Genomic DNA, 11,907 nt, shown 5'->3' on the forward strand with positions numbered 1-11,907 from the left:
TACTGTCTGTCTGCAGCTGAGTGACCTGAAGCAGCTGGTTCACCTGGACATAGCGGAGAACAAGTTTGTGTCTATACCCATCTGTGCTCTGAGGATGAGCAGCCTGCAGGTGCTGGACCTGAGCAACAACCATCTGACCGATCTGCCACAAGACATGGACAGGTAACTGATGATATCATCTCTATCTGCAATCAGCTTCAAATCATCCTGATCTGCTGCATTGATGGGTATCTGATTAGAGAGGTAGTGTGGTAGAACTTTAGCATATAAAACAAACAACGTGTTGAGTAGTCAACGTGTGAATATTAAAATGATGAAGCACTGATACTGCTTTGTCAGATGTATTAGCACAATACAGATTCTACAAGATGCTGAAAATCCAAACATAAATATGAAAATTATGTCTTTTTCTCTTAGGTTGGAGCAGCTGGTCTCTCTGTTCGTCCATAAAAACAACCTGTCGTATCTCCCTAAGTCTCTCACCAACGTCTCCACACTCAAGATGATAGTTGTCAGTGGCGATGAGCTCACCTGCGTCCCGACCAAACTGTGCAGCAACCCTGACATCAAGTATGCAAACTACACCACACAGCAGCTCTCACAAAGTCTGAGAAACTGGGCGATGCATCAGAGACAAAGCTAAAAATAAACTATAATAAAAAGGACGAGACAACATTAAAACATTATGTTAGAAATGCTTTTTTAAGTCAATAACGGGGACTGATGCTGACACAAGTATTATGAGAATGCAGAATACAAAAGTGGAAGTCTAAGCAGCATCTATAAGAATGACCAGAGGCAGGACAGTTGTGTGGATCTGCTCTATGCTTTATAAGCTTCATCAAAAATATTGAATGGAGCACCAGTATAACACAGAATACTGCTTTACTCAAGTTATTTACTCAAGTACAGTAAAAGTACCAGTGACATAAGTGTAGAGGACCCAGAATGAAACCTTGTGGAACGCCACATTAAACCTTCATTTACTGATTGAGACAAAAGGTTTTCTGATCTATCAATAATTAAAGATACATCTGTTGATTTTGTCAGACTGTTCTCTGGTGTTATTATGTCACCTCATTTAACAAAGCCCGTAAACATTTATGGATTTAAGTTTGACCCAGGCGGGGAGCTCCGGTCCTCTGAAATGAGGCCAACACGGAAGTAACTTAGAACTGCATTCTATCAAAAGGCCACCAGGGGGCGACCGTCTCTATACAAGTCAATGGAGAATTCACCAACTTCTCACTTGATTTCTAACCTCAGTAAACGTTTTCAAAATGTGTTTATGGTCTCAATCGCTAGTTTAAAGCCTTCTTCAATGCAGTATGATGTTCATTTGGGACATTTTGGCCTCCCTGATTTTATATGTGACGATAAAGCAGGGTATGCATTAGGGCGTGGCTACGTCCTGATTGACAGGTTGATTGCCCAATGTCCTCGAGATCCAGCCCTTGTAACCATAGCAACCTCCCTGCTCCACCCATGGCTCCGCCTCATGCCCATATAAGTAGAATCCATGTTTTTATTTTCCCAGCATGCACCTGAAATTTTCAAGATGGCGCTGCCTAGATTAGAAACTATTGGCTTCCGAGCAGCAGTCCACAAACCACGTCCATTTCTTTTATACAGTCTATGGTTGGACCCAAAGGTCAGGTGGTCTCAGGTAAAGTGTGGGTCTCTCTGCTGTTCCCCCACCAGGTTTATCCGATTGTACGACAACCCTGCAAGTGAAGAGAAGAAGAAGAAAGAAGAGGAGAAGAAGAAGGAGGAACAGAAGGACCAGAGAAGGAGGTGGAGAGAGAAGGAAGAGGAGGTGAAGAAGGACAGCAGTGAGAAAGAGTTCATCGAGGCGTACATCAACACGCTGCAGGACAGAGGTGAGACTCAGGGACAAAAAGCCCAAAAATTAGAAAATACATTAATATGTCCTCCAACGCTGATTTTCAGTTGCTGTGGTAGCTCTACGAACTAATGTTGACATCTAGAAATAAATAAATTGTGTTATATATATATTTTAAACTAATTCAAACTTCAACTAAGCCACATTATAGGTACAACGTTTGTGCAGTTGGGAATAAAAAGATGTACAATGGTGACACTATGATGATTTGGATGAACTTCTTTTCTTCCCCACAACAGACACTGTCCCCCACTCCACAACAAAAGTCTCCATCTCATGCCTGCTGTGAGGAAGATGAGGATGAAGGTTGAGCTGAAAGTCTGTCGCCATGTGAGTGAACAAGACATCAAATGTTACAGCACTTTTCAAAGCAGCACCAGGAAAGAAAAAAAAAACCTAACAGAAAGGTCCCTTAGAAAACACGAGCTTGTTCTTAGCTCTGACTCTGAGCACTGCCATGTTTGATGTGAATATTTGTTTTATGTTTCAGACCAGTGTTTTTCAGCTTAGATATGGAATCATTTTAAAATTGCACAGAGAAATGTTCTAGTTGCAGGTATGGAGGACCATTTCTGCCAGGAGAAAATGTTAAAAAAATAAACACACTTATAGGAAGTCAAAAAACCTAATTTGGACATGAACCAGGATGAGTAGAGAACAGTGGGCCTTTTCTCCTCCTGAAAACAAATAATCTTTTAAATGTATATATGAAATAAATAAACATAAAAACTATTTGTGCTTTTCTGAATACTGTATTCAGATTGGAAACATGACAAGATTGCTTGAGGAAGTCCAAATCTATGTTGTGTTTTCTTCATTCCTAATATTTCAACTTTTTTTCTGGCAGGAATGAACTTCCATATATTTATTAAGCCAATATTTGAATTAATGATAAACACACTTCTGATGACCGCAGAAGATAATTTATTTAATTAATTCCTGTTTTTTCTTTGAAGTCTATGAGTTGTTGTCCAATGATTTTCTGCTTTCCTCATTCCAAAATTAGATTTCATCATTTGAATATTGTGACAGCAGCGCAGACATTGAAGTTTGCCTCATTGTAAACCCTGTTTTTACAAAGAGTCCTGTGTCTAACATTTAATAATTTAATATTTTATAAATATTCCTCTTTGATCAGGTATTTAAGAAAATGCTCAGGGTGATAAAAGTCCAGGCTGATTTATTCAATTTATATAGATTTCTCTTTGGTCCCTGCGGTGAGTGTGATTTATTTTAATGTTTTTTGTTCATGAGAAACATAAACTGGGTTTTATGGTTGAAGGTGTGAATGTTGTGACCAAACAGAGAAATGAGGCTGAATGTGATTTAATGTGATTTATTAGTTTAGTAAAAATATACAGGAGATAGTGGAAGTTATGTGAAAGTATAATGAATAAATTAATTCTAATCAAAACATATTTAGTGATTTTATTTCCTGGTTTCTGTCTCTTCCATCTGGAGGAATAAAAAGTGTCTTTACTTTTGTTTTTGTATTAGTTGTGACTGATTTCCACTGAAGCAGCATCCGGATGTTTCTGTGTGTGAAGTTTGATTGAGAAAAGTGTGTTTGTTGTTTCTGATATGTTTGTTTTCCATTTTAATAAATGTTTTTGGAAAAAAAGTGTTTTTGTTCACATTGCCTGACTCTGATCTTGAAAGTTGAGCCAGTCTAGTTTGACAATAAAGCTTAAAGTATATTATCACCTAATTCTGTGTTGAAGCCAACTTTATTCCAATGTTTTACATATATTTTTGGGAAATTACGGTTAATAAGCCTCATTTAAATGAAATTCTACCTAATATTTGAGTTAAAAAAAGAAGAAACTCTGATTTATTTCAACTACTATGTATACATACAGACGGCATACGTTCAGTCATGATACTGTTTTGAAATCATTCCAGTTGTTTAAATGTAATGTCAGCAGATAATCTTGTCCTCGGGTCAAACAGGAGGATTCATTTAGATCAATGAATAGTTTTTTCATCTTTAAGGGTTTCCTCGTGAAAGAAATTCCTTTTCTTCAGTGTGTGACACTCCTTGCCAAGTCTGACTAACCAGTCTGGAATGCTGCACTAGTTAAACGGGGAGGGAACATTACACACACACACACACACACAGAGAGAGAGAGAGAGAAAAGGCTCATTTCAGACTGTGCATATCCACGCAGGAACGAGGTAAGAGCTGATCATGTACGGTTAAATCTTTGAACCAACTCTGGACAGAATGTGAGTGTCAGGTAGAAGATCTGGTCTAAATAATCATGTTATGGGTTAGAGAGAAGTACTTCTTTTGACTTGCAGTGTTTTATAAGTTTAGAACAAAGTGTGGAAGAGGATCGCTGCCACATCAGCTCCTCCCTGCCTGCCTCTCCCTCTCTCTCTCTCGCTCTCTTTCTCTCTGTCTCTCTCTGATGTCTGTATGAACCACAAAGCTGGATGAACATGCCTTGTAATACACACAGAGTTGCTTACACTTACTAAGAAATAACACCTTATGTGTATCTTTTTCTTGACGTCCGTGATGCTAATTCAGACTGCTGAACTGAGAGGAAATACTGCAAGAGGTTCAATCAGAAAATAAGTGATCGTAAAGTTAAGTACATTAACCCTGTACCACACAGATGGGATTTAAAACTGGGAAAGACAGAATAGCAAACTAGGACTGGGAAGGCTGCTGTGTAATTCAAACCTTAAACCTAATCAGGTGGTTTCTGTGTCTAAACCTGCAACCAGATCTCAACCACAGTCATGTCACATGTAAAACATCATTATTGGCTAGCAGTGTCCTCCTACAGTTTTGGAAGACACAGACAGATGCTGTGCTGATTATTGCTGATAGAAACGTCATCATTTGGAGAATTTGTTGGAACAGCTGCAGCATAAAGACACAGACATAAATATACTTCTCACTTCAAACCGGACAGGAGTTGAATCAGCTTTCCAGATGTACAGGAATGATCAGATGTGTGTTAGCTAAACTGACTTGTAGTGCACACTGATGACTCTTGACAGAATTTGTTCATAAAAAGAAAGAAATCCATTTCAGTGTCACGTGTGTGTTAAGCAAGTAGAAATGATGACTCGTCTATTTCCAACTGCAACCTATAAACTATCAGCCCATGCTCTTTAAAAACATGTTTCCTCTTGGCATGCATATGTTTGCAGTATACTGCTGCTGAATGTCATTCTTTCCATGTTGGACTGATGTCTCCACGCTTTCTCACAGATGTCACAGAGAAAAGCTGCCAACGCCTCCAGAGCCACCCGGCGGAGACGCTGGTGGCATCTGAATCAGAGATGGAGGATGCTCGGAATGTTTGAGATCAACCCCGAACATGAGTTCTACCAGCTGACGACTATGATAAAAGAAGGCATGCATGCTTCCATTCAGACCACTATGGGCTCCTCGGGCCAGGTGAGGAGTTAGGCGATTGTATTGGTTATAACTATTACGCATTTTATACATAAATGCACTCATAAACATTTAATCTTTTGCACAGGATACACTCACAGCTAAGCAGTTCAAGGCTCAGGAAACTCAAACCCATGAGGCAAGTGTTTATGTTCAGCAGTTTTTAAAGCTTCATCATGTCATCTTGGTAATATATTTCTTATTAATATTTTGATAGTGTTGTATCAGGTTCTTGTCTAGCAAGTTAAACATAGTAGTTAAACACTAAGACAATTACAAGCCTTCTGTTTGATCCTTGCCTTGCAGGGGTTTGAGATGCAGACATTTGCAGCACCGGTGTTTGCTAAACTGAGGCATTCACTCGACATCACGGAGGAGGAATATGTGACATCCCTCTGCTCAGGAGGATGCTACCTGCAGTTTGTCAGCAACTCCAAGAGCAAAGCAAATTTCTTTGTCACGTGAGCAGAATATTGTGTTACATACTGTCCATTGACCAACCCCTTAACCTCTTAATGCACGCTGTTCCATCTACGGAACGGGACGGATGTTAGGAGGTAGCCACAAGTTCTTCTGAATGTTTTAAACACCAACCTTTAAACAACCTTTAAACATATATATTCATGCCGTACATCGTTGGAAAGCTTAGATTGTCCTGATTCATTCAAGACCACTCACGACTTATATGGTTGCTCACAGCCGTAATAGTATTAGGGATTAGCTCGGCTAGCCCCTGAGCTAAGTAAGAAAAGCTATAATGCCTACATACCTTCAAAGTCTTCTCTTTATCCACAACGATCATCTTATGACTCAGGACTTTCTGTACAGCTCGCCAAGTATCCATTCTTGTGAAATATGAAATCCGTTTCCATAAAACCGGAATACTTTCCTCAATATGTCAACATGTATTTAGTCCAACACGTAATGTAATAACACAAATAACAAACCATATATGGTCCGTTTACGTCATTTCCTGACGTGCACGTCCATCTCAGAGTACACGTGACTAGATGTTTACGACCGTGAGCCTCTCCTGCTTCTGACGACACCACACACAAGCCAATCGGTGTTTAGGATTAGGCAGTACACGGGCCTGTTTCAGGAAGCAGGTTTAACTAACTCTGAGTTAAAACCTGAACTCTAGGTTGACCAACTCTGAGCTGTCAAACTCAGAGTTTTGGGTTTCAGAGCACGTGTTAACAGTTAGTTCAATCAACTCTGAGTCAAAGTAACTCTGAGTGAAGCTCATGCATGAGGAGATACCAAGCCCTCATCAATGGAGCACAGATAACGTGATTCACCATGACAACAGCAGAAACAAAGGGCTCAGTCCTCCTACTTCTCCCCAAAGGAGTTAGAAATATTAATGAATACATGCAGATGATGAGTATATTTAAGAAAAAAAGCAATACAGTAGCAGCTGATCTGATGTGGCAGAAAATGACTGTCGGTGAACAGTGAGTATTAATGAAAAAAAAGAGAAACATTTTGTCTCGAGTGGTCGACTTATTCATCATTTATATTCTGTGTATGTGTGTGTGTGCGGCACATTTAACATTCATGCAGACCCCAACAGGTACAAACCGTTGTACCGTTGTGACTCAATTGTAGCCCAGTTTGCTTGAAATTACAGCTAAGATAAGACGATTCTGTATGTCACAATTTACAGTCAGTGTTAACATCATTTTCAAGTAATAGAAAGTGCCTTTATGTAGTTTTCAAAAATGGTAGGATGTTTTTAATCTCCTATCCAGAGTCTGCACTGGTGTATCTCAACAAAAACCAGCATTTAACATTAATCATGACCTTTCTTGTACCTTAACCATGATAACCATATAAAAAGTATTAATTATAATGTTGGCAATGAACATATTCTGTGGTTTTGAAGTCATTGTCGGATTCTGTGTTCCTGGTTGTAGGAACGACAAGCGGTTCTTCCTAAAGACCCAGAACAAACGAGAGGTCATGTTTCTCCTGTCCAATCTGCAGGCATACATGGAGCACTTAGAGAAGTACCCTCATTCACTGCTGGTGAGGTTTCTAGGTAAGAGCAGTGCATAGGAAGTGACTTGTTGAATGTTTCAGCAGAGAAGATCAGTCACCTCCTCCACTGTAAGATTCACCTGTGGATGTATTATAATTCATAAATACAAATCCATAACACAAAAAGTCACAATTTACCTTGTTTGCAGTTCAAGGCAACCTGTCAACAGTTTTACAGACGGCTCTTTTATACTATGGTCCATTTTTATGCCCCTTCTAACTGTGCACTTCTTTCATTGTAGAAATTCAGGGAATTTAGTTTTTTTTAAAGTAAAACAAAAAAGGAGGAAGTGAGAGAAAAAGAAAAATCACACATGAAATAATAACATGTTTCCTTCTTTCCACTTTCCAGGTGTACACAGGATTGTAATACCCAATCAAATGAAGGTATTTTATTCATAATTTATATAACTGTTGATGAACTGTAACTATATATCCACTACATCTGCTCAGTAACTTAACCAAAACTAGGTCCATATTAGATAATCAACCTCTGATATTTTCAAGAAGTAGCTCAAAACGTATTTCTACTGTATTGCTTTTAATTCATTCAACCTTTTATCTCATTTTGATTTTTACCTTTTTATCGTTTTCGTTTATTTTTTATAATATTTTATAATTTTTTATAATATATTATTGTTTTTTAATACCTTTTCTTATAAAGAAATGTAGTTTATAATTATTACATTGCAGTATTGTCTGTTTGCTCTCCAGAAGTACTTCATTGTGATGCAGAGTGTGTTTTACCCAGATGAGAGGATCAATATTAGGTACAGTCTCTATGTTCTTCTCCAGTGTGTTTGGGTGTGTGTTATGTTTTATGGATGTATGAAAGCTGTGATATTTTTGTTGTATAGATTTGACATGAAAGGCTGTGAGGTGGGTCGATGGACTAACCCTGACACTGGGGGGGAAAACATCATTAAAGTGCTGAAGGACAATAACTTTGAAGGGCAGCATATTGAATTAGGTAAGTGTCCTTTCTCCAGCACTCACTTACTCTTCTTATTACTGTAGTCGCATGAATCATGCTATAAAGCTACTGTATGTGAATTAAATGTTTCAGCTGCAGAATAAATTTGAGTCAGGTTTACTCAGTGGGTGTAAAGACATGTTAAATGTAAATGTGTATGTGGTTGTTGTAGGTCAAGAGAAAAGCTGGTTTGCTGATCAAGTGAAAGCGGATGCTGCCTTCCTTCAAGGGCTGAATGTGCTGGACTACAGTCTCCTGCTGGCCCATCAGCCTCTGCACCAAGATGAGCTTGATGGGAAACACTCTTTGGCAAACCTTGTAATTCGTACGACAAAGTAGGTTTTCATCTTTTGAACAAGCACAAAACCAGTTTCTTTGCAATAGTATCTTATCTTTTTAATCTTTTGTATTGGTTCAATGTACTATCAAAGGAAATACAATAACCTGCCTTCTTGAGAGAAACGACACAATTTTTATGTCTGCTAGAAGCTATTATCCAAGCAAGGATAAAAGCTGGAGTGTATGATACTGGCACCATGAACCTTCCTCTATTTCAGAAGCTTCAACATGTTTACAGTTCTGTGCTCCTATTGGTCAATGTCACAGAACTTGTCATACGAGTTTGTTGGGACGTCACGAGGCAAAGTTCATCTATATCTCCATTTCTAAAGTATTTGCCAACTTTCAGTTCTGGCATCAGAATGACTTGCCATAGGTAGACACTAACCTTTCTTTCCATTCCAATACCTTCACTGCTACCTAAACTCCTTCTTCGCCACGCCATGATTGGATGACACTTTTGACTGTGACGAAAAGCTGGTCCATTAGATTTGAGGTCTATTAAACTTGGTTAAAAGAGCTCATGTGCAGATGCTATTCATTGTTGTATTCACATGTAATCACTTTTCTTGTCTTTGTCATGGACTTTGTTATTTCTGGACGTTTTGTGTTTTGTGGTTTTTTGTTTTATTTGTTGCAGATGGGTGAGGTTGAAGTGTTGGGTATTTGGGTTATGTTTCGTGTGTGTTAGTTTACAAGAAAGAGGATAGTTTAATGGGGTTTTGTTTTTGCATTTTCGCTTGTACTGATTTTCCTTTCTTTGCTCATTGACACATCTGTCCTGCATCAGCCTCGTCAGCCCTGCCCTGCTCTTTGCCTGTTCCCCACTCACACATTAGTGTAGTTTGTATTTCAGCCCTAGTTTTCAGTTCTGAGGTCTATTATACTTGTTTAAAAGAGCTCATGTGCAGATGCTATTCATTGTTGTATTCACATGTAATCACTTTTCTTGTCTTTGTCATGGACTTTGTATTTCTGGACGTTTTGTGTTTTGTGGTTTTTTGTTTTATTTGTTGCAGATGGGTGAGGTTGAAGTGTTGGGTATTTGGGTTATGTTTTGTGTGTGTTCTGCCATGGTTTTGTGTGTTAGTTTACAAGAAAGAGGATAGTTTAATGGGGTTTTGTTTTTGCATTTTCGCTTGTACTGATTTTCCTTTCTTTGCTCATTGACACATCTGTCCTGCATTAGCCTCGTCAGCCCTGCCCTGCTCTTTGCCTGTTCCCCACACACTCATCAGTGTAGTTTGTATTTCAGCCCTAGTTTTCAGTTCAGTCATTGTTTGATCTTTTGTTCTGTTTCTTTAGTCTGTTTTGTTCAGAACTTTTGTTTCTAAAAGACGAATGGGGTTTATTCAGTCTCACTCAGCCTAAAGTCTTTGCACTTGGGTTCACTTGCCTACCAAATCATAATACTTTTCATGTTACTGATAAGCATGTGAGAAGGTTTCAACATTCTTTACCACTAAAGTTGGAAAAATAAGAAATGAATATGAGGAAATACTGCCTCCCTTGGGGCAATGCTGCAATTTTCCAAATTGGCAAAGTTTCTCAGCAGCACATCAGTGGTGTGCACTGTGAAGCAAGTTGAACATATCTGGGATAACTTTTTGTTAGTCTCACTGAGCCTAACATTGGCCATCCAGATAACCTGTACTACAAAGCTTGCTGTCAACCAGTTCAGTCAACTCTGGGTTTTCTAGCTTTGAGGATATTCATTTGACAGATGTGGGAGTGACATCAGAAACATGAAGTACTTCATATGATATGAGATTAAACAGTTATACCAAGTAGCTACAGAAAAGGTCTGTGTTAGTGAGAGTAAAACATCTTATTCAACAAAGTGAAATGTAAACAACAACCTGTAATTACACAACATAATAAGAAGAAAATGTAGAAACATTTTAACATTGAGGATACTTTCTGGTGCATCGTAGGGGTTCAGACATGTTGGCGCCCCTACTACGTAGTTTGTTCAGCAGCAGGCCTACACCTGTCTGAGAAATGTTACTGCACTAAAGTGTTGAATCCATAGTATTTCTGATGAGAACGGAGGTCTGCTTCTTTTCAGTCACTGTCAAAACATTTCTGTAAGAATTTGATGATTTGCTTTCTCCAACTCCTCCAGAGTCAAGGCACATGCAGCAATAGAGAAGGATTCAAACAGGATTTAAACAGTATTTTCATTATATAGAATCTGTGATATCAACTGTACAAACCAAGTCATATAATCCAACTATCCAATATCTGATGCCTGCATATTATACATTCTGGACACACTGAATTTAATTCCAGCCCTTGTGACAAAAATTAATTATCTGATGATATTCTGTGGATTCTTTTTTGTCTTTCTTGTAGGTCTGTGGACAGTCCCACTGGATCAGACCCCACCAGCACTCCATTACTGGAGGTCAGTCCAGGTAAGGTGGTACTAGATACTACAGACTGTGGGTCAGAACAGGGAGCAGCGGAGGCCACTGATGAAGGGATCCCCCTCCAAGAAATAAACAGCCTTCCAAAAGAAACTAACACTGACTCAGAGCTGCAGGAATTCGCCAAACATCATCGCCGGCTACTGCCTAACTGCAAAAATAGCATTCATGCTATAGATGGGCCAGATCGTCGCTACTTTGTGGGCATTATTGACATTTTTACTGTTTACGGTTTGAAGAAAAGACTGGAGAACATGTGGAAAAACATCCGCTTCCCAGGCAGAGCCTTTTCCACAGTCAGCCCCCGCAAATACTCACGCAGGTTCTGCCAGTGGATACAGGAGCGCACTTACTAACTAAATGCAGAAAACATCCATCATTGATATGCATGGCACTTACCCAGTTCCAAGTGTCCACTGGATGGAAGTCAATAGGCATAGTTCCTAAAATGTTAAACTATTCTTTTCCAGAAGAGACTCTTATGAAACTTACTTTCTCTCCATTTTGAAAAGGTCATACTGGTAATTGTTTTTTTAAAGGTTACTTTTAAACATTTGTAAGTGTGATGGTGTTTTGGAGAGAAATATATTCCACTCTGTTGACTTGTTGCCCTAAATGATTAATTGAGGATGGTAAATGGAGTTAATTCATATAGCATCTTTCTAGTCTTCCAACCAATCAAAGCATTCTTACTCTAAATGCCACGTTCACCCAGAGGCTGACATCCAGTCAAAGCATTATACTGTCATTGTGAGGACTTCTTTTATACATAAGGTGCAATATATTCTGCAAAGTAATTGAAGTCAAA

The 11,907-nt window shown here is 38.8% G+C and overlaps 2 protein-coding genes across 2 annotated transcripts in view; both read left to right on the forward strand.

Moving 5' to 3' along the window:
- Nucleotides 1-2,192, forward strand: part of lrrc2 (leucine rich repeat containing 2) — a 5,733-nt gene extending 3,541 nt beyond the window's left edge. The window contains 4 exon segments of the mRNA XM_053324891.1: nt 17-162; nt 418-570; nt 1,702-1,880; nt 2,143-2,192. Of these exon segments, the coding sequence (XP_053180866.1) occupies nt 17-162; nt 418-570; nt 1,702-1,880; nt 2,143-2,192 (528 nt within the window).
- Nucleotides 2,193-5,630: 3,438 nt separating this feature from the next.
- Nucleotides 5,631-11,537, forward strand: LOC128364279 (phosphatidylinositol 4-phosphate 5-kinase-like protein 1). Its single transcript, XM_053324812.1, has 7 exons — nt 5,631-5,776; nt 7,235-7,359; nt 7,711-7,745; nt 8,073-8,128; nt 8,216-8,328; nt 8,504-8,666; nt 11,026-11,537. Exons 1-7 carry the CDS (start codon nt 5,631-5,633, stop codon nt 11,453-11,455), a joined length of 1,068 nt encoding a protein of 355 aa, XP_053180787.1. The 3' UTR covers nt 11,456-11,537.
- The last annotated feature ends 370 nt before the right edge of the window (nt 11,538-11,907 follow it).

Source organism: Scomber japonicus, chromosome 9, assembly GCF_027409825.1.
Source record: "Scomber japonicus isolate fScoJap1 chromosome 9, fScoJap1.pri, whole genome shotgun sequence".
Lineage (NCBI taxonomy): Eukaryota > Metazoa > Chordata > Actinopteri > Scombriformes > Scombridae > Scomber > Scomber japonicus.

What these genes read in the sequence shown, in the direction of transcription:
- LOC128364279 (XM_053324812.1), top strand. Translation starts at nt 5,631, where the DNA reads ATGCAGACATTTGCAGCACCGGTGTTTGCTAAACTGAGGCATTCACTC. An exon ending in AAAGCAAATTTCTTTGTCAC is followed by an intron (nt 5,777 to 7,234) that starts GTGAGCAGAATA and finishes TCCTGGTTGTAG; the next exon opens with GAACGACAAGCGGTTCTTCC. An exon ending in ACTGCTGGTGAGGTTTCTAG is followed by an intron (nt 7,360 to 7,710) that starts GTAAGAGCAGTG and finishes TCCACTTTCCAG; the next exon opens with GTGTACACAGGATTGTAATA.